We start from the raw sequence: 22,786 nt of genomic DNA on the forward strand, positions 1-22,786 counted from the left end.
TTTTATACTTTATAGGAATTTATGCTCCAGAGAACCGGGTACAGTGTTAGTAGGTAATTTGCCAATGTCAATTCCAAGCTAATTAAAATGTTTACGTTGTAGTAATTTAGCCCGTTATTATTCCTATAGCGTTTATATTGTTTTCATTCAAATCAGTTTTTCGTACTTTTCAAATATATTGTCATGTTGAACAAACTGATAAAATGGTACAGTATCAACAACTGAAGTACGACTGGGTAGGAGAAGCCGGCTATGCCAAGACTGTTAGTTACCAGGAATGTAACTCTGGTTATATGAGTGGAGTGGAGCCAAAATGTACTCCCTGCTGGAACACCGGTAAGCTCACAGGGTCCAGTAAAAACCGACCCCAAAAACCCCAAGACGAAAACATCCCTGACAGCTGACAAGGTCAGAAAGGGATGATCAAATGCGTAATGATGGAATCCCCCCAAGTGTAGGCCCATGAAACATAGGCCAACCCAAGGAGAAAGGATGTTGAGCTCAAGTGAGAGGGAAATGTTATCCACAACAGAAAGCACAACACAACAGAAAATACCCATGCACCACACATCACGAGATGAGGGGCATGAGAATCCCAAAAAATTATGAAATGTTAGGAAGCAAACCTACACCAAGTGTATCGGTAAACAGTGACAATACCCCAGAGCCAACATGCCACAAGGTCCAGCACTGATAAGGAGAGGATAGAATTAAGGCAAAGCACATGACTCCTTAACAAAGTTCAGAGATCTCAGGCAGCCGCACCGAGGACCGAATGAACAGGGGAAGATGGAGACACGTCTAGTAAATAGAAACGCACAAACGCTGAAGGCGACGACCACGACGCCATGACGCAAATGTCATCCACTCTGACCCTGTGGAAAAGGGCAGAGGAGGCAGCAACACCCTGTGTGGAGTGTGCATGAACCAAAGTGATGCAATCACAAAGCCACACAGCAAAATCCTCAGAGTTGATTTTCAGGAGTTAAGCACATTTTTTTAACAAAGAGTTTAATTTACACTCTACAGGTTTTGGTTTAACACTATAGGAATCAATTGAGTAAGAGAGTTGGTGTCTTTGAGAGGTGTTGGGAGATTCAACTCCCAAAGAGTTGTGAAACCACGCCTCCTTTACGCATTTTACGCATTCAAGAATTTCTGGATTTTGCCAAGGAGCAGACAGCCATTTTTCCTGAAGTGAAAGCACATGGTAAGTGCTCTAGTTTCTAAAAAAAAAATATGTACCAGTAATGGTTATTTTTAAACAGTCTGTGTGCTATCGACTAAAGACTTACATTTTTTAAGTAACCAATATAACAGTCCGGACCTAGCGGTACAGCTAGCTCAACTTGTAACCATCAATAATATGATCGTTAAGGCCATTCAAGGTTAAACGACTTTGAACTTTCTTGCATCTATATATTGTTTTGCACACACTTTAGTTAGGTTGGAGTCTGTCTTTATGTGGATTTTTTTTAGATTAAGTTGGAAATTAATGGCTCAGAATGAGCCTTTCGTGGGGTGGGGGGGGGGTGACTATATGCACAATGATATTGGTAAGCATGATCGGTCAGCATACCGAGTTACCTTATGACAGAATTATGCTCGTTATCTTGTTATTTCTGACCAATTGATTTAAAAAGTATAGATAATGCTTGAATAAATAAATTAAATAAATGAAACTCCATTAACAAAACTGGTTAAAAATTATTTTATTTTAACATTGGAATGGGGAGTGGAGTGGGTTCTGTCACTGTCTCGGCGGAGTAATATGACCTATTTATATTTATTACGTTGGAAAACAGGTCAATATCATTTAAGCGCTTTAGTTTTTTTTTTTTTTCTAGAGGTACCAACCTTAACTTCCCCTTTTCAATGTTTTTGATAGGACACATTTAAAATAACAGAGCATGCTGCATTCTTGATTCAGTGGCGGATTCAGGAGACCAAGGTTGGTGAATCGATGGGGCTAGCGAAATTTGAGGTGTTCTAGTGATATTTGGCTCCGATCTTTGTAGCTGAATCTTTCCAGTGAGCCAGCATAAATTCCCCTATAGTACGACCTTGACTCCGTTTACGTAACATAACGTTAATGGGCTAATGATGGGTCATTCGCTAACGAATAACTATTTCTGAACGGCTTTTTTTGGTGAACGATGGGCAGTGGCGTCGTTAGGCCTGGGCGTCCGGGGCTATAGCTTCGGATCTTTTATGAATAGCCCCGGATCTCAAATTTACCAACATTTATAAAAATAACAAAAATAGCCCCTGATCTATTTATCTATAATTCTAATCGCGCATTATGACAATGTAGACGTGTAGGCCGCTAGCGTGTACGTCGAAATCTTCCACGTGTACATTCAAAACCATGTACTTTCTGTCCCGAACGGGGCAAAAGGTGGGCTAAGCCCGGAATGTATTGTGATCATAGCGACGCCTCTGATGATGGGAGACGATTATATGCAATTGGTTTATGTACATTTAAAAGTTATAAACTACTTTGAAATACAAATGTTAATTACTGTGCCTATATTGTCGCCTCACCTTGTATCCTGTCTCAGTGATCACAAACATTTAAAAGAATTGTTGCAAATTATTACATGATGTATTTTGTTTTATGTTTACAGTATAACTGCTGATAATTGTTCTTGCAGTAACTCTTCTGTTGTGGCTTTTTTGGTAGCTTGGGTAAGACTTACATTTCTTAACATTAAATTGTCTATTTTGCCTATAATTGTTAAATTTGAAATCATAGCATAGCATCGCATCATCTTCCGCTTATCCGGGGCCGGGTCGCGGGGGCAGCAGTCTAAGCAGGGATGCCCAGACTTCCCTCTCCCCAGACACTTCCTCCAGCTCTTCCAGGGGGACACCGAGGCGTTCCCAGGCCAGCCGGGAGACATAGTCCCTCCAGCGTGTCCTAGGTCTTCCCCGGGGTCTCTTCCCGGTGGGACGGGACCGGAACACCTTCCCAGGAAGGCGTTCCGGAGGCATCCGAAAAAGATGCCCAAGCCACCTCAGCTGACCCCTTTCGATGTGGAGGAGCAGCGGCTCTACTCTGAGCTCCTCCCGGGTGACCGAGCTTCTCACCCTATCTCTAAGGGATCGCCCAGCCACCCTGCAGAGAAAGCTCATTTCGGCCGCCTGTATCCGGGATCTTGTCCTTTCGGTCATGACCCAAAGCTCATGACCATAGGTGAGAGTAGGAACGTAGATTGACCGGTAAATCGAGAGCTTCGCCTTGCGGCTCAGCTCTTTCTTCACCACGACAGACCGATACATCGACCGCATTACTGCAGAAGCTGCACCGATCCGTCTGTCAATCTCCCGTTCCATCCTTCCCTCACTCATGAACAGGACCCCTAGATACTTAAACTCCTCCACTTGAGGCAGGCACTCTCCACCAACCTGAAGTGGGCAAGCCACCCTTTTCCGACTGAGAACCATGGCCTCGGATTTGGAGGTACTGATTTTCATCCCCACCGCTTCACACTCGGCTGCAAACCGTCCAAGTGCATGCTGAAGGTCCTGGTTTGTAGGGGCCAACATGACAACATCATCTGCTAAGAGCAGAGATGAAATCGTGTGGTCCCTAAACCTGACACCCTCCGGCCCCTGGCTGCGCCTAGAAATTCTGTCCATAAAAATGACGAACAGAACCGGTGACAAAGGGCAGCCCTGCCGGAGTCCAACATGCACTGGGAACAAGTCTGACTTACTGCCGGCAATGCGGACCAAGCTCCTGCTTCGGTTGTACAGGGACCTGACAGCCCTTAGCAAAGGACCCAGGACCCCATATTCCCCAAGCACCCTCCACAAGATGCCGCGAGGGACACAGTCGAATGCCTCCTCCAAATCCACAAAACACATGTGGATTGGTTGGGCAAACTCCCATGAACCCTCCAACACCCCGTAGAGGGTATAGAGCTGGTCCAGTGTTCCACGGCCCGGACGAAAACCACACTGTTCCTCCTGAATCCGAGGTTCTACTATCGGCCGTATTCTCCTCACCAGAACCCTGGCATAGACTTTCCCGGGGAGGCTGAGAAGTGTGATCCCCCTATAGTTGGAACACACCCTCCGGTCCCCCTTCTTAAAAAGAAGGACCACCACTCCGGTCTGCCATCCCAGAGGCACTGTCCCCAACCGCCACGCGATGTTGCACAGGCGTGTCAACCAAGACAGCCCCACAACATCCAGAGACTTGAGGTACTCAGGGCAGATCTCATCCACCCCCGGTGCCTTGCCACCGAGGAGTTTCTTGACCACCTCTGTGACTTCAGCCCGGGTGATGGACGAGTCCACCTCTGAGCCCTCATCCTCTGCTTCCTCAATGGAAGACGTGTCAGCGGGATTGAGGAGATCCTCGAAGTACTCCTTCCACCGCCCGACGACATCCTCAGTTGAGGTCAACAGCTGCCCACCTCTACTGTAAACAGCGTTGGTAGGGCACTGTTTCCCTCTCCTGAGGCGCCGGATGGTTTGCCAGAATCTCTTCGAGGCCAGCCGATAGTCCTTCTCCATGGCCTCACCGAACTCCTCCCAGGCCCGAGTTTTTGCCTCCACAACCACCCGGGCTGCAGCCCGCTTGGCCTGTCGGTACCCGTCAGCTGCCTCAGGAGTCCCACAAGCCAACCAGGCCTGATAGGACTCCTTCTTCAGCTTGACGGCATCCCTTACTTCCGGTGTCCACCACCGGGTTCGGAGATTGCCGCCTCGACAGGCACCGGAGACCTTACGGCCACAGCTCCGAGCAGCCGCTTCGACAATGGCGGTGGAGAACATGGTCCACTCGGTCTCAATATCTCCAACCTCCCTCGGGATCCAGTCGAAGCTCTGCCGGAGGTGGGAGTTAAAGATCTCTCTGACAGGAGACTCGGCCAGACGTTCCCAGCAGACCCTTACAGTACGCTTGGGCCTGCCGAGTCTGTCCAGCTTCCTCCCCCGCCATCGGATCCAACTCACCACCAGGTGGTGATCAGTTGACAGCTCCGCCCCTCTCTTCACCCGAGTGTCCATGACATACGGCCGCAGGTCAGATGAGACGACAACAAAGTCGATCATCGACCTGCGGCCTAGGGTGTCCTGGTGCCACGTGCACTGATGGACACCCTTATGCTTGAACATGGTGTTCGTTATGGACAAACTGTGACTAGCACAGAAGTCCAATAACTGAACACCACTCGGGTTCAGATCAGGGGGGCCGTTCCTCCCAATCACGCCCCTCCAGGTGTCACTGTCGTTGCCCACGTGGGCGTTGAAGTCCCCCAGTAGAACAATAGAGTCCCCAGTCGGAGCACTTTCCAGCACCCCTCCCAGAGACTCCAAGAAGGTCGGGTACTTTGCACTGCCGTTCGGCCCGTAGGCACAAACAACAGTGAGAGACCTATCCCCGACCCGTAGGCGCAGGGAAACGACCCTCTTGTTCACCGGGGTAAACTCCAACACATGGCGGAAGAGCTGCCCGCCGCCTCTCACCATGGGCAACTCCAGAGTGTTGAAGAGTCCATCCTCTCTCAAGGAGTGTGGTTCCAGAGTCCAAGCCGTGAGTAAAGGTGATCCCAACTACCTCTAATCGGAACCTCTCAACCTCACGCACTAACTCAGGCTCCTTCCCCGCCAGCGAGGTGACATTCCACGTCCCTAGAGCCAGTTTCCGTTTCCAGAGATCGGGTTGTCTAGGCCCCTGCCTTCGACTGCCGCCCGATCCTCTTCGCACCGGCCCCTGTTGACATGTTTCATCTTATAAATATCTTGGTCTGTGGATGAAAAGCTAACCTTCAAAGTTCATATTGATAAATTAGTGAGAAAGCTGAGAGTAAAGCTCGGCTTTTATTTTAGAAATAAATCCTGTTTCACTCTTCAAGCTAGGAAGAAATTGATCAGTCCTACTTTCTTACCAGTCTTGGACTATGGGGATGTTATTTATATGCATGCTGCCTCTAGCATGCTGCATGCACTTGACACAGTCTGTCATGGTGCATTACGGTTTATTACTAATGCCAAGACACGCACTCATCACTGTCATCTTTGAGGCGACTGGTTTTAGCTCTTTAGGTCTGCTCCATGGCTCCATTGGCACATTTCTATTTATAAAGCTATCAATGGTATTTTACCCAGCTATCTTATTAGTTTGTTAACCAGGAAACATTCCATTTACAATATCCGCTCCAATAACATTCTGACTCTAAATATCCCACGTGTAACAACTGAATTTGGTAAGACTGATTTTAGTTATGTTGCTCCTTGGTGTTGGAATTTGCTCCAAAAAGTTTTGAAGCTTTCTGTTTTCATCCCACTTGAACATTTTAAACAATTACTTAAGCAATCCAAATCTGAACAATGCGCATGTTTTAAATAACCCCTTTATGTTATTTTTTATAATTTCATATGTTTTGTAAATCAATTTTGTTGTTGTGACTGTTTCTGTGATTCTGTGTAATTTGTGTAATTGTTGCCCCAGGGCTCCCTTGTAAAAAAGATATTTGACTGTCTCAATGGGACATCCCCTGGTAAAATAAAGGATGAAAAAAAAAAAACTTGATTAGTGCTGTTTAAATGGCTTGAGTTTGGTAAGAGATATTTTCTAAATTCTTTCTGATTTAAATAGCCACATTAACATTCCTCCGTGTTGGTGGGTCTGATTCAAAAAGTACTTTCCATTGGAGCTATTTTTGAAAAGTAGGGGGAAAATCCTGTTGCTATGGTTACTCTGGTTGAAGTAGCTTGAGTTTGGTAAAATATATTTTTCCAGCCGGAGTGCTCTAATTTCGGAATCCTAAATCCAATGGTTTTACTCTTAATATCTCTGCTATCCAATCACATATTTTTAGTCTGAAAACTGCCATAAACAAATGACAACATAAACTACAAACTAATATAATTGGTTAGTGCATTATCAGCAGGATTACTTGTTTCCGTCATGATTTCTAGACCAGTCAGAAGACTGGATCTGGAGTATTACTTTTGCAGATTTGATGTGCGGATGAAGTCAATCATTTGGGGTAAGGAATATATAAAATTGCTTATTACAATGTTTTAATTAGTGTCACGTGATAGATTAAATTATGTTTTTAAAAAGTAAATTTTCAGCGCTGAATAACTACCAGTTTGACGTTTGCGAAGTTAGCTTGATGGAAGCTACTACATTTGGCCTGGTTTAACTATAGTAGCTACCCACATTCTTACACAGTTTCTGAATAAATATGTGGTTATTCCTCTATATATGATGATGTAAATGAACAAAAAATGCTAAAATATTAATTAGCCCACCTTAAATAAATCAATATATCGGTCAATATATTTTCTCTGTAATTTCTTTTTTTGTCAACCGTTCCCTCGCATCTAAACTTGTATGGAAATTGTATAGAATCGTGTTCATTTGGCAGCATCGGTTGAGTTTAATGCTTTGAACATAACTCGCTCATGTGAAGCAAACTCCCTAATGTAAATAGTAGCTAACGTCTCCCTACTATCTTCCACCCTCATTATCAGTCTTTTCTAGTGGTCAGAGAAGTACATCCCCTCAAGTTCAAAATGTAAAAGCAACGTTACGTTGAAAATACTCTTTCAGGTAGCCCACAACCATTTTTTATAGAAATGTATGCACGTCGTAAAGTGCATCATCAACATTTTCAAATCTCAACAACTCTGACTACATCACCTTTAAACCTCAAACCAATGTTAAACTGTTCAAGAAGAAATGGAAATGGGTTGCTCTTTATAGATTGCCGAATTGTTTTTATGGTTTATAGAGATATTAATATATTGTTTATGAACACATTAAAACAATGTGCAGTTTAGAATTTCAATAGCTCCCTGATCACATGACCTAGATGCTTCAAAGCACTGTTTTAATCTTCAGAGGGATTGCTCAGATATTCCACAGCCTTTGGTTTCACAGTTTAGCACCTACACAATTTTAGAGAAGCATTTGACATTTCAAAAGCTCTCTCAACATGAGACTGAGACACATCATTTTGATGCTACATTATTCCTTACATAGAGCAGCGTGTTGCACACCCTTTAGTTTTCCCAAAATATGGGACTCAATATTTGTTTTAAACACACATGACAAAATTGCGTGTAAATTGAATAGCTCCCTGATCCCATGACCTAGATGTTTTAAATCACTCATAATCTTAGGAGGGTAGGCTCAAACATTTTACAGCCTTTGTTTTCCCAGTTAAGCACACAAAAAACCCCAGAAAATAACGCTCATGTTTTTACAGTGGTTTTCTGTTTTCAACTTGTATATAAAACTCTGTAAAATGACAGACATTATCTGTAGATTAACAATCCAACTGTTATTTTAAGTAATACGCCAATAATGACAGATTACATATATTCCGCATTTTTCTACAGAATAATTACTATATCATTTACACAGTATTTTTTCTGTTTTCTGAAATGACTGATAAATGCATGTAAATTGACAATAAATATCTGTAATTAAATATGTAGCACATAATACAAAGGTTTATGTCCAACAATTTAACCACTTACTTTGTCATTTTAAGGTAAATCTTATTAGTTTTATGTGTAGCATACGTTCAAACTCTGTAATTCTAGGTATAAATTTAGCAAACTTTTTTAATTACATCAAACATAATGTATAGTTGTCTAGCCAGTGGGGGAAAAGAGAGTATAGAATATTAATGATACTTTGGATATTTTGGCTAAATGCAGTTAAGTCAACTTTTTTTTTATGTAGCGCTTTAAACACAACACAATTCATCCAAAGTGCTTTACAGAGAAAATGTTAAACAGAGATGTGAAAAGCACATCATTATACACTCACCTAAAGGATTATTAGGAACACCATACTAATACTGTGTTTGACCCCCTTTCGCCTTCAGAACTGCCTTAATTCTATGTGGCATTGATTCAACAAGGTGCTGAAAGCATTCTTTAGAAATGTTGTCCCATATTGATAGGATAGCATCTTGCAGCATGGAGATTTGTGGGATGCACATCCAGGGCACGAAGCTCCCGTTCCACCACATCCCAAAGATGCTCTATTGGGTTGAGATCTGGTGACTGTGGGGGCCATTTCAGTACAGTGAACTGATTGTCATGTTCAAGAAACCAATTTGAAATGATTGGAGCTTTGTGACATGGTGCATTATCCTGCTGGAAGTAGCCATCAGAGGATGGGTACATGGTGGTCATAAAGGGATGGTCAGAAACAATGCTCAGGTAGGCCGTGGCATTTAAATGATGCCCAATTGGCACTAAGGGGCCTAAAGTGTGCCAAGAAAACATCCCCCACACTATTACACCACCACCACCAGCCTGCACAGTGGTAACAAGGCATGATGGATCCATGTTCTCATTGTGTTTACGCCAAATTCTGACTCTACCATCTGAATGTTTCAACAGAAATTGAGACTCATCAGACCAGGCAACATTCTTCCAGTCTTCAACTGTCCAATTTTGGTGAGCCCATTTGTAGTGGAGATGAGTGGTACCCGGTGGGGTCTTCTGCTGTTGTAGCCCATCCACCTCAAGGTTGTGTGTGTTGTGGCTTCACAAATGCTTTGCTGCATACCTCGGTTGTAACGAGTGGTTATTTCAGTCAAAGTTGCTCTTCTATCAGCTTGAATCAGTCGGCCCATTCTCCTCTGACCTCTAGCATCAACAAGGCATTTTCGCCCACAGGACTGCCGCATACTGGATGTTTTTCCCTTTTCACACCATTCTTTGTAAACCCTAGAAATGGTTGTGCGTCAAAATCCCAGTAACTGAGCAGATTGTGAAATACTCAGACCTGCCCGTCTAGCACCAACAACCATGCCACGCTCAAAATTGCTTAAATCACCTTTCTTTCCCATTCTGACATTCAGGAGATTGTCTTGACCAGGACCACACCCCTACATGCATTGAAGCAACTGCCATGTGAATGGTTGATTAGATAATTGCATTAATGAGAAATTGAACAGATGTTCATAATAATCCTTTAGGTGAGTGTATATATATTAGTGCTGTCAAATGATTAAAATAATTAATCGTGATTAATCACAATCTTCTGTAGTTAATCGCAATTTAAGAATGCGTTTACATTTTGCCCTTAATACACACTTTTCTGTTTAAAAAGCAGTGCATTATGGTAAAGACATTCTTTGTTTTATAGCAAACTATGAACAGAGCTTGACTTGGAATTAAATAAATGCAAGTTGTCAATGCCCTTAATTTAGTTTAATATACATACAATGTCAGTCCATAACTTACCACAATAACTGGCTGCATCTAAATGGAGCCCATGTAAATGTAAATAGAATGCTGCCATCTCATATTGTTTTCTTGATTAACGCACCAAGGACAATATCTGCTACGTTAGGCTACTGTATAAAACACATATCAATAAATGCATGATAGGTGCATGATCCTGTCATGTGATTCATTGTTTTAATCTTTTTTGTCTTAATTGTAGTGATCTTCCTACTGAATTTCCTCAGTTTGTCTTGGAAAAAGAAGGGTTAATTTCCAAGAGAAAAAAATATCCAGTAAGAATTTATCTATGGTAGTATCATGGGAGAAATGCTCATTGGATAGGCCCTCAGGTTTTACTTTAATTAGTGTTGCATTTTGGAAAGCCGGTAGAATGAACCAATCACAAATTGTCTTGTAATAGGTGGGATAATTGTATGATGCCTCAAGTACACGTCACCAATTCAGAGCCAATAGTGAGCCTTATCTTGTTTTCTCACGCTTGAGCCTAGCTTCCTGACTAGTTATTTTTTGTGGAGTGAGAGTTACTGTACGTAAGGATGGTGGTGGCCCAGTTGTCAACCCTGGCTTTGAACTCAATCGAAAAATAACTTATTTCGGATTTAAAATCAAAAGACAAGCTACATGAACCTGCCATTATCCATTTCATTAAGAAGGACTGGAGAATGGACTTCCCTTTTAAATAATATTCATAATGGGGGGGTGGACTTTTTGTTTTAATCTCCAGCGTGCTTTTAGTTGCCATCTCGTTCATATCATTTTGAATACAATGGGTAAAATATTACTTCAACTTCAGATCACTGGTTGCGTGGTAAAAACAAAGGTAATGACGTTGCAATTAGAAGTACTGGCTACATGACATATCTTTTTATGGTGCATGTTTTTTTTGTTGCATGCTAGCCATGCCATACAGCACAACTTTTTAGTCTCTGACTGCATACGGTCTGTGGTCTTGAAACAATGTCAGTTGTGTGGTTGAATTTATTCCACCACTATTTGAGTGACTGTTTGGGCAAGTATTTCTATGAAACGACACAACCATATTTCCTTCTAACGTGGTTCCTGGTATCGATTTTTGCAACCATTGCGTAATTGTCATGGCTCGCTACTGGCTACAAATGACAGATCATAGTCTTCTCTAAAGTGTTAACTAGTTGTTATTGCTACCTTTTTGGCTTGGTAAAGTAAGAAAAAAAGACTGATCACATTGATATTACATGATGTCTGGTCTGTCCTGCAAGTGGAATTTCACGATCCATCACCGCCCAGAACCCTTTTGAAAAACTTGGTAATTCTAGTGGTTCCTTAATGGCTTAGAGCCACCTCCAATCCAGTTACCTGCACTTTTCTGGATGCTCATCCCGCTTATTGTTGAAGTCCAGAGAGATTTTTGCATCCAGGCCAATGCCAAAGTAGTTGTTCATCACACATTTTTCGGTGTAGCAGTCACTGTAACCAAACACAGTATATGGTCACTATCAACTGGAGCAAGAGGTAGATTATGTAGGGGTTTAAAGGGATAGTTCACAAAAAACAAAATAGAGAAATCCAGGGAGGGTACATGGAAAAAGGTGGTGAGAGCTCCCTCCCCATTCTTTGGAACATACCACTACACTAGCTATCTGTTTCTACTTGTATTGCTACATGCTTTGAAGATTCCAGCCTGGCGATACAGAAATGTATAATAAAAAATATAAAATTACAGTCTAAAAATTGTCAACTGATCATTTCAGCTAAGCAGGGCATCCTTGGCGATCCCTGGAATGGAGACAAGATTCTACTGGAAGCAGTATCGGAGGGCCAGTAGAGGGTAAACTAAAATATGAATTTTCAATGCTACAGAGAAGTAATGGGAACCCACTTTTACAGATAGAATATTAAACATGTGTCCTGAGCCTTTATCTGTAGAGTAGGGTTAACCCAGTTTCCTGGCTAAATTTCATATCACCATAGCCATCTAATCAACCCTAGCTTTCAATTGGCTCAGTAATCTCCTCCTTCCTAAATATTATTTGTACTACAGATACGAAAGTAATGGAAGTAGTTCTGGATAAGAGGGTAATATAAGTTATTAAAATTGAGAAAATATTTTAAATAAAGAGAAAAACATTGGACACTCACAACGTCTCTGGGTCACAGCTGAAGGTGTCAGCGTTGACTAGCAATCTGCTGATAACCGAACTGCTAGAGAGGGAACCAGATATGCCTGCCCTGAGACCTGAACACAAAAAATTCACAAACACATTTAACACTGACCACATAGTCCTTTTTGTTCAACAATGCTTTTCCAGGTAAATTTCTAAGAGAATATATTTTAATGTTTAAGCAACGACCTGGGAGCAGTTAGGGTTAACTGCCTTGCTAAGTCACTTTCATATACACAACTACGAAATGTAACAATATAAATAAAACTAATGTCAATTTTATTCAAGGCGCTAGAGGTAAAACTGGAATTGTGGAACCTCTGCCTTACTAAAACATGTAATGGAGGCAGATCAACCATTAAGGTGGAAAGGCGGAGCTTGCATTTCAAATAATCTGAATGCTGAGAACATTTGACCAGGGAGAGTGCTTGTCCTTATCCTAAACCCTAACCATAACCACTGCCTTAATCTTAATTGTAAAATTAATTAATTAATTCATCTTATTCCGCTTCATCCGGGGCCGGGTCGCGGATGATGCAGAGATGCCCAGACTTCCCTCTCCCCAGACACTTCCTCCAGCTCTTCCGGGGGGACACCGAGGCGTTCCCAGGCCAGCCGGGAGACATAGTCCCTCCAGCGTGTCCTAGGTCTTCCCCGGGGTCCCCTCCCGGTGCGACGGGACCGGGAAGGCATTCCAGGAAGGCGTTCCGGAGGCATCTGAAACAGATGCCCAAGTCACCTCAGCTGACCCCTCTCGATGTGGAGGAGCAGCGGCTCTACTCTGAGCTCCTCCCGGATGACCAAGCTTCTAAACCCTATCTCTAAGGGATCGCCCAGCCACCCTGCGGAGAAAGCTCATTTCGGCCGCCTGTATCCGGGATCTTGTCCTTTCGGTCATGACCCAAAGCTCATGAACATAGGTGAGAGTAGGAACGTAGATTGACCGGTAAATCGAGAGGTTCGCTTTGCGGCTCAGCTCTTTCTTCACCACGACAGACCGATAAATCATTACTGCAGAAGCTGCACCAATCCGTCTGTCAATCTCCCGTTCCATCCTTCCCTCACTCGTGAGCAAGACCCCGAGATACTTAAACTCCTCCACTTGAGGCAGGCACTCTCCACCAACCTGAAGTGGGCAAGCCACTCTTTTCCGACTGAGGACCATGGCCTCGGATTTGGAGGTACTGATTCTCATCCCCACCGCTTCACACTCGGCTGCAAATTGTAAAATTTTCTAAAATAAACTTTAAAAACCGGTTTAAGTAAAACACCCAACATCTTACTTGGGTAGAGAATCTTTGTGTTGAGCATCGGCATGTTCTCTCGACTTCCTGTCTGGGCAGGAAGTGATGCGGAGCTGCCCACAAACAGGCTTCCCTTGCTGATGAGCTTCTCACAAGGAGTCTTGGAGACTATGAGAACAAACAAAGACACCAAGAAATGACCCAGGGATCTACATTAAAGGTCAAACCTTAATTTGAAAAGACAACACATTATTAATTGCTAAAAACACACATTTAGAAGTGATAGCACATTTATAAGTGATAATTATGAAGAACATAATGTGTACACATCATTCATTTAGTTATTCATTTTCAAACACTTTGAATCATTTCTTAGATTCCACAAAGTCCAGGTAGTTGTTCTCGTGTTGGGTTTATTTTCTTCTGTTTGCTACCAAATGAACACCCGACAGGTCAGGAGACTCATGGTTGGCTGACTGACCTCTGTGGACCGGATGGCTCTTGATGTTGTTACACGCGCTCCCGCTGTAGGACAAATCCAGAGACAGCTTATCCTGGTCATCTTCCTCTTCTGCTGCCGCCCGGAGAGCAAAAACCTCTTGAGTCTGGGCATTCTGCTCATCAACCGCTGGCGGGCAAATGCCACAAAAGAAACAGAAAGAGTTCAGCAGTCAGAGGACATACACTGAATAAGCAGAGGCAAAAGCACTGTATCTTTTGGAATATGGAGTATGAACAGCAACATTATATAAGAGATACGTACAATACATTTAAATTCACTCAACTACACTGAAATTCCTGTTCCAATAACTGTCACCCATGCCTCAGTTTGTGTACTTTAAAACTCAAATTAGGCCAACAATGTTGGTGTAGCCTATAATGTTTATTTTTATTTTTTTATATTAAAGTGTAAACATTTTAGTGGGGAAGATCTTTCACCTTTTTCGGTATGCTCAATGATCTGCCTGATGGCCTTCTTCAGGCTGTTGGCTCTCAGCATCAGCTGTTCTCTGGGTTTAAAAATGGCAGCCGGGGGCCTGGGCGAGCAGGGGAGTGCGGTGGTGGGTACAGGCAGCGTTGGCACCAGAACCCCGTCGCCCTCCTCCTGCTCCTCAGCGATGGTCGGAGGGGGGGCAGGCATTACAGTAGTTGCCTGTGCCTCCTCGCTGAGTGTCTTCAACAGGGAATCCAGCTTCTCCTTCAGAACACCACACTGCAACAAACCAATCAATCAACACAGGCCGGCGTTACCAATAACAATCGTTCATCAACCACAACAGAAATAAGAGATCTCTGAGGCCCAATTTGAACTTGTCCAATTACAAACAGCTGTTTTATCTCCATTTGCAAGGTTTGTAATGTTTAACTAGAATGTTCCTAAATTAATGCCAACTAGTGCCAAAAAACATCGCTGCTGGCTTGCTAAACCTTTTCCAGAAGTGTCCGCTTAACACCAGGAGGCCAAATGCCTATGCCAGTTGGTGTTCGAGTTTGTAATTAAAATAAAACTGCCATTTTGAAAGCTACACCCTCCTCCATCCACAATTTTTTCTAAATAGGCCCATTGTTCCATTGTCAGAATTCTAAGCTCACAAACGGAAACCAATTTAGATACTATTTACCAGTTTTACACTGTTTTCTGACAATCGGGCAACAGCCCACGGCACTTAGCATTGGTACCCAGGCAGCTGCTAATGGAAGCCAGGAGCTAATCACCCCTCACTGAATGCATGAATGGATGAATGTATGATATTCCTAGATGAATGATTGAGCCTTGGTTGAATCTGAAAGAACTTACTAATGAAATACAAGATTTCTATGACCATTCAACAATTTTATTAGGCTATTATTGAAACAGAATAACAGTTTTTCCAATAGGAGCTTATGTAAAATTTAAATGTAAATCTAAATAAATATTCACTGAATCAAAATACCAGACATTCTTTACCAATCGCTAATTAAACAAACGTGTTATACGTTACTGTTTTATTAGGAGAGAGAAACAAAATTGCATACACATCCTATCATCACTCTTTGAATTTTCTCTGCTTATTTTACTGAAGATTAAGATTCTACAAATGTATTACGCTAAATAATTATTCACAAAACGAAATACCAACGATCACCAATTATCAACTCAGCAAACGTATTACACATTACAAAATGTATCAATACAATCAACAAATTACTTTTCTATATTTTCATGTAGGCTACTGTAAATCAAACATATTACACTTTACTGTTTTTATTAGGAGAGAGAAACAAAAATTGTTTCAAGTTTCCAGTTTCAAGGTTTATTTGTCAAATGCACCGAACAACAAAATGTCATCCTGCATAATGAAATTCTTGTGACATGGCACCGACAACTATGTAGTGAGAGTTAAGAAGAATATATAAGCACAAATATAGCCAGTGATACAGAAATCTGTTGATATAAATATAGTGATATATAAATCTAATGTGTTAGTGCCTTTTACATATGTATAGGGGAGTAGAGAATTACTGGTTTAGTATTGGGCTAATTAGAAAGGTACCAAACCTGTACTTTGCTAAGTAGGAAGAATGCAAGATATGTTAATGGTGTTGTAAGTAAGAGGGGACAAGACATGGGTGGACAATTATGGTCAAGAGGTATTTTTAAAATGCAGGTGGGCAACCTGCATTTGGGTGAAACCTGGGTTGGAGAGCGAAACTAACAAGAGAAATAAACCTAACTGGTTTAGACCAGATTAACATGTATTGATGAAATGTCAGTAATTTTGTGAGATGTTGTAACACTTTCTTACCTATACAAAAAGGAGGTTTTCTGAACTGTTCTTCAGACAGACTCTCACTGATCTTGTGTTAGTGTTTCTATTTGCAAATATTATATAATGAACTGTAATTGTGGTTAAGAGCATTTTGATCTCTGTCTTACCTTCCTTAGTAAGAATTATATTCAACAGACTTGCCATCACACTAGACAAAAAATAAATGCCACACTATACATAACGCTATACACTGGCATCAGTTTAAAAAAGTACTGTAAACTAGCAGCAATCTGGGTAAAATTACAGAACATCTGTGATATGACAAGTATGCAGTATTATGGCCCATTCTGTTGAATCTGTGCCATTTGCATGTTGTAACTTTCCAAATGTAACTTCATTCTTTAACTTGTTTTCAGCACTGTATCTAATAACACACATTTAACTATTCAAAATGTGTTAAGGTCAATCTCAGGCAATTGTATTTATATTTTTACGATGTTTCTTAATGGAAGACGGTTGCATTTTTCTTTCTTTTTTAAGGAACTTCTATATTTTCAAAAATCTATTATGTTAAAATCTATCATTTTAAATGATGGACCAAACATAATTGGAAAACAAGTTATGTTAATAAAAAACTGTTAAGTAACAGGAAGGAACAGTGGGCAACAGGAATGAGCACTGAGTAACATGATTGAGTGCTTGTGTGCTTGAGAATAACTGGATGAAAATACCTTAGTCTAAATAGCAACATAAAAGCTGTCACAATTCTGCGTGCATGCTTTTGCAAACGTGTGTGTATGGCGTGTGTGCTTGTGAACTTCTTCCCAAAATAGTCATTGCATACAGTAATTTGGAGCTGTGCTTTGGGTCACTGTCCTGATGTAGGAGGATATTGGCTCCAATCAAGCGCTGTCCACAGGGTATGGTTTGAGGTGCAATAAGAAGTCAGAGCCCTCCACCTTCAAGATCCCTTTTACCCTGAACAAAACTCCCACTTTACCACCACCAAAGCATCCCCAGACAATCACATTACCTCCTCCATGCTTGTCAGATGGCGTCAAGCACTCCACCAGCATCTTTCAATTTGGTCTGCGTCTTACAAATGTTGTTCTTTGTGATCTGAACACCTCAAACCCTTGATTCGTCTGTCCATAACACTTTTTCCAATATTCCTCAGTCCAGTGTCTTTGATCTTTTATCCATCTTAATCTTAGCTTTTTTGCCAGTCTGAGATATGGCTATTTCATGGTAACTCTGCCTAGAAGACCAGCATTCAAGAGTTGCCTCTGCACTGCTGACATTGTGACTGATGTTTTGAGGGTACTATTTAATGAAGCTGCCAGTTGAGGTCCTGTGAGGTGTCTGTTTCTCAAACTAGATTGTCTAATGTATTTGTCCGCTTGCTCAGTTTTGCACTGGGGCCACCCACTCCTCTTTCTATTCTCGTTAGAGCCAGTTTGTGTAGGTCTGTGAAAGGAGTAGTACATAGCATTGTACAAGATCTTCAGTTTCTTCACAATTTCTTGCATGGAATAGCCTTTATTTCTCAGAGAATAGACTGATGAGTTTCAGAAGAAAGTTTTCTGTTTCCAAGCTTAGGACCCTGGGTATTAACACCTCCCTTTGCAACTGGATCCTGGACTTCCTGACAATTAGACACCAGGTAGTGAGAAGGTGCACCTCACCTCCTCTGCACTGACCCTGAGAATCAGAGCCCCTCAGGGCTGCATACTCTGTCTCTACAGAACTCCCTGTTCATGCATGACTGTGTAGCCACACACAGCTCCAACATCAGTCTTAACTTTGCAGCCGACACCACCATCTCCAACAATTATGAGACCAAATACAGAGAGGAGGTGACATAGCAACATGTTGCCAGGACAATAACCTCTTACTCAACGCAAGACATTATCGTGGACTTCAGGAAGTTGCGAAGCGGGGCCTCCATGGATCAAACCTGTTTATCCAGCACATCCCACAGATTCTCGATTGGATTAAGACATTGGGAATTTGGAGGCCAAGTCAACACCTTGAACTCATTTTGTTCCTCAAACCATTCCTGAACCATTTTTGCTTTGTGGCAAGGCACATTATCCTGCTGAAAGAGGCCAATGCCATCAGGGAATACCGTTGCCATGAAAGTGTGCACATGGTCTGCAACAATACTTAGGTAGGAGGTACGTATCAAAGTAACATCCACATGAATGGCAGGACTCATGGTTTCCCAGCAGAACATTGCCCAAAGCATCACACTGCCTCTCTCGGCTTGCCTCCTTCCCAGCAACGCACACGCCCCCAGCCATCCAGGTGATGTAAAAGGAAATGTGATTCATCAGACCAGGCAACCTTCTTCCATTGCTCCGTGGTCCAGTTCTAATGCTTACGTGCCCATTGTAGGCAAAGTCGCTGAGATCCTTAGGCTTGCCCATTTGTCCTGCTTCTAATACATCAACTTTGAGTTCAGAATGTTCACTTGCTGCCTAATTTATCCCACCAACTGACAAGTGCGATGATAGCGAGATTATCAGTGTTATTCACTTCACCTGTCAGAGGTCATAATGTTATGGCTGATGGAAAGTAACAGGACTGAGTTTGTAGCATAACATTCACAAATAAATTAAATGTGGCCACATGGCATCAATGATAGTATCATGAGAACACTTAGCACCTTCAAGTGGTCTACCAAAACTATCTTTAAAAAATTTATAATATTTATATCTAAGAAATAATGTAGGTAACAGGACTGAACGTCGAGAAAAGGCACCAATTCAGCGGAATATCCCATATAAATAATGTAAACTAGCAGCAATTTGGTAGAATTATTGAATATTATAGATACATATGAGTGCAATAAGCTTATGAATGGTGGAATAGCACACTACAACTACATAGTGAGAATGAAGAAAAATATATACACAGTAAAAATATAGCAAGCAGATAAAGCAATAATATACATAAAACTGCACACTTACAGCAGTTTAGAAAGAGTACTGTAAACCAGCAGCATATTGGTAGTTTTAAAATGACAGATATGGCAGTAATATTCATAATAATGTAAACTGGCAGCCATTTTTGAAAGAGTAGGATGAGGAGTGTGAACAGTATGGTATAAGTGTTGAATATTATAAATACATATGAGTGCAATATGCTTATGAATGTTACATGCAAAGGAATATTCTATTAAGTATACCTGAAGGACTTCAAAGCATCTGGAATGTTCATGTGATCCTGGCTGAAAATTTGTCAAAGGTGGTACCCCAACTCCCGCTCACCCGCGCTCTACAGGGCACCCCACTTTGATATACTTTATATAATATCTGGCCATTTGAGAATGCCCTGTTGTCCATGTCCACTTGAGCAGCTAATGCACACTACAATGTCTTCCTTAATAGAACAGCAACCAAAAAATAAGCAATACATCTATTCTTTAGATATTAACATGTTACATATTTGATCTTTTTTTATGTGTAGGATTTTACCCTCATGTGTCTGAGCCACCTGAAAACATTTTGCCATTTAGCATCAAAACTATATTTAACTATATTTACATTAAAAACGCATCAGAGCTGTAGGCCTATATATTACAGCCTTGTTGCATTGTTTTTTCCTCCATCCTTGAGTTGACGCCACATTATTTTTAGATTAGATTAAACTTTATTGTCATTGAACAATACAAGTACAGAACAACGAAATGCAGTTAGCATCTAACCTGAAGTGCAAATAGAAGAGGGCAGAACATTCACATGTAATAAGTATATGTATATTACAAGTGGAATGTATAGATGCGCAGTGAAGGCAAATGCAGTACAATTAACAATAATAAATGTGCAATTAAGGTAAATAGAGGAGGGCATAGTATAGTGTATGTAACAAGTGGGATAATAGTTGTACGGGTACAAATGGCAATTCTAAATGGCGTTCTACAAGTGCAATCGAGGCAAATTGAAGGAGTAAGGTAGCATGTGCAATCAGAATGCAGAGATCACAGCAATGAGGTCCCTGAGGTAGATATGTATGTAACAACTGTAAAAATGCAAGCACGATGGCAATACAAAATATGCACAGAGGCAAATTGAATGTGCAAGGTGCATGTGCAACTGAAATGCAGGGATAGCAGTAGTGAGGTTCCTGAGGTAGACACGTACCTAACAACTGAAAACTTCCATTATCAGACTTTGCAAGACAGTGTCACAGTAGTACAAAGGGAGAAGTGCAACAAGGTCCCTGAGAGGTGGGGGGGGATGTTTAGTGATGGGTCAAAGAGTTCACAGAGTACTCTGGGTCACAGAGTTAAGCAGGGTTACAGTAGATGGAAAGAAACGGTTCCTGAGCCTGCTGATGCAGGAACGAAGAGACCTTTGCCACCTGCCTGATGGAAGGAGGGCAATCAGTTTGTGGCATGAATGTGAAGAGTCCTTGATGACCTGCATGGGCCGCGCAGACACTGCATGCACTGGAGGTCTACGATGGCAGGAAGGTGTCCACCACTGATGTGCTGGGTTTTCACCACCTGTTGCAGGGCCGGCTACGGAGCAACCGCTAAACCAAACTGTGGCGCAGTTAGTCAGAATGCTCGATTGTGTAGCGGTAAAAGTTTACAAGGATCTTGGAAGACAGAGGGGCTTTCTTTAGTCCCAAAAAGTACAGGCGCTGCTGCGCCTTTTTGACAAGGGCTGAGGTGTTGAGGGTCCAGGAGGGGTCCACAAGGATGTGGACACCCAGGAATTTGAAGCTGGACCCCCTGTACCTCAGTGCCATTGATGACAACTGATTGCAGCCTTTAGACTTCCTGTAATCCACAATGAGCTAGTTGGTTTTCTTTGCGTTGAGGGCCAGGTTGTCAGTGCACCAATCAGCCAGGCACTTGACCTCCTCTTTGTAGGCTGACTCTTCGTCACTGATAAGGTCTACCACCGTGGTGTTGTCTGTGATGGTGTAGGAACTGTGTACAGGAATGCAGTCGTGGGGGAAGAGGGAGTACAGGAGCGGGCTAAGCACTCAGCCTTGTGGATTAACAGTGTTCAGGATCAGGGTGGAGGAGAAGTTGTCTAACCTGACAGATTGGGGTCTGTTAGTTAGGAAGCTTATCACCCTCTCAACTTCCTCTAGTTGTAGGCTACTTGGCTATGCTGCTCATCGAGCATCTCCATATTCATATATTTATACTGTTAGTGACTTAAATTAACTTGTTAGTTAATTGTATATTTTTACACTGTATATTGCATATAAAATGTTGTTGGGGACAGTAGCCTACATACCCTAATCTAATTGTCATTTCACCATTCATCTTTGTCTCTCTTAGCAAACTCTATTGAAAATATTCTGGGATTCTACTAGACGTCATCTGAAACATTAACAAATGTTATGTGGATTGGATATAGTTTAATTTTTTTTAATATTTCTAAATGCTTGGGTGTAAAAGAAAACTAGGTTCCACTTGTTTTTCCCGACATTACTCATCTCTACATTGTCAGGACCGATAAGGTCCTGTATGCAAGGTTGCCAGATCATTGACAGTAAACAATGAAATCCCCTATATCTTCTATACAACCCTAAAGGTAAATCGACCTGCCCAAGTCTATAAAAAATGTCCCAATTGTGCGGGAAACCTACCCATGTGGCAACACAACCAATATGAAAAAAATCCTCCTAGAATATCGCTGGTAAGCTATTTATTGTATGAGCACAAAATTATGCTTTACCATGCCGACACAAAGAGGCCGTGCGAGATTTGGGTTTTTTTATATTCAGGAAAATCCCTGCAGTATGATCATGGATCACTGTTACTGGTTGAGGAGCCTTATGGCCTGAGGGAAAAAACAGTTTTTGTGTCTGGAAGTGTGTGCCCCGATGCTCCGATAGCGTCTACCAGACAGCAGCGCAAACAGACCATAGCCTGGAAGGCTGTGAACTTTGATGATGTTCCATGCTTTCCTCAGGGATCGTGTATGGTAGATTCCTTGCATGTAGGGGACATGGCAGCCGATGACGTGCTCTGCAGACTTTAACAGCCTTTGGAGGAACTTGCGGTCTGCATTGGCGCAGCTGCCGTACCAGGCAGTAATGTAGCCTTAGAGGATGCTTTCAATGATGCACCTATAGAAGTTGGTGAGAGTTTTTGTAGACATGCCAAATTTCTTGAGTCTCTACAGGAAATTATAGATGTTTTTGGGCAGTTTTCACTGCCAAGTTCGCTTGTTACTGTTTTTCATTTCAGAAGCTAACTGCATTTTGTTATATTGTAATTGTTCTTGTTCAGTGACAATACAGTTTTATCTAATCTAATGAATAGCAATAAAAGAGCAAGCCGTCAGAGGATATATCCTTTAATCATCACAAACTAGTCGATAATTAACCATTTAAAACAAACAAATTCTTTAATTCATAATTTTTCACTATTCTATATAGTTAGATGACA

At 41.9% G+C, this 22,786-nt stretch overlaps 1 protein-coding gene across 6 annotated transcripts in view; it reads right to left on the reverse strand.

Annotated features, from left to right (window-relative positions):
* LOC105029822 (diacylglycerol kinase delta) overlaps positions 1-22,786 on the reverse strand; it is a 94,105-nt gene that overhangs the window by 13,284 nt on the left and 58,035 nt on the right. For all 6 annotated transcript variants that reach the window (XM_010903359.4, XM_010903358.3, XM_020047694.2 and 3 more), the window contains 5 exons: positions 14,558-14,831; positions 14,100-14,246; positions 13,658-13,786; positions 12,352-12,448; positions 11,569-11,679 (listed from right to left, as the gene is read on the reverse strand). In XM_010903359.4, coding sequence (XP_010901661.1) covers positions 11,569-11,679; positions 12,352-12,448; positions 13,658-13,786; positions 14,100-14,246; positions 14,558-14,831 — 758 coding nt within the window. The remainder of the gene's footprint in view (positions 1-11,568; positions 11,680-12,351; positions 12,449-13,657; positions 13,787-14,099; positions 14,247-14,557; positions 14,832-22,786) is intronic.

This window comes from Esox lucius, chromosome 1 (assembly GCF_011004845.1).
Source record: "Esox lucius isolate fEsoLuc1 chromosome 1, fEsoLuc1.pri, whole genome shotgun sequence".
In the NCBI taxonomy this organism is placed as follows: domain Eukaryota; kingdom Metazoa; phylum Chordata; class Actinopteri; order Esociformes; family Esocidae; genus Esox; species Esox lucius.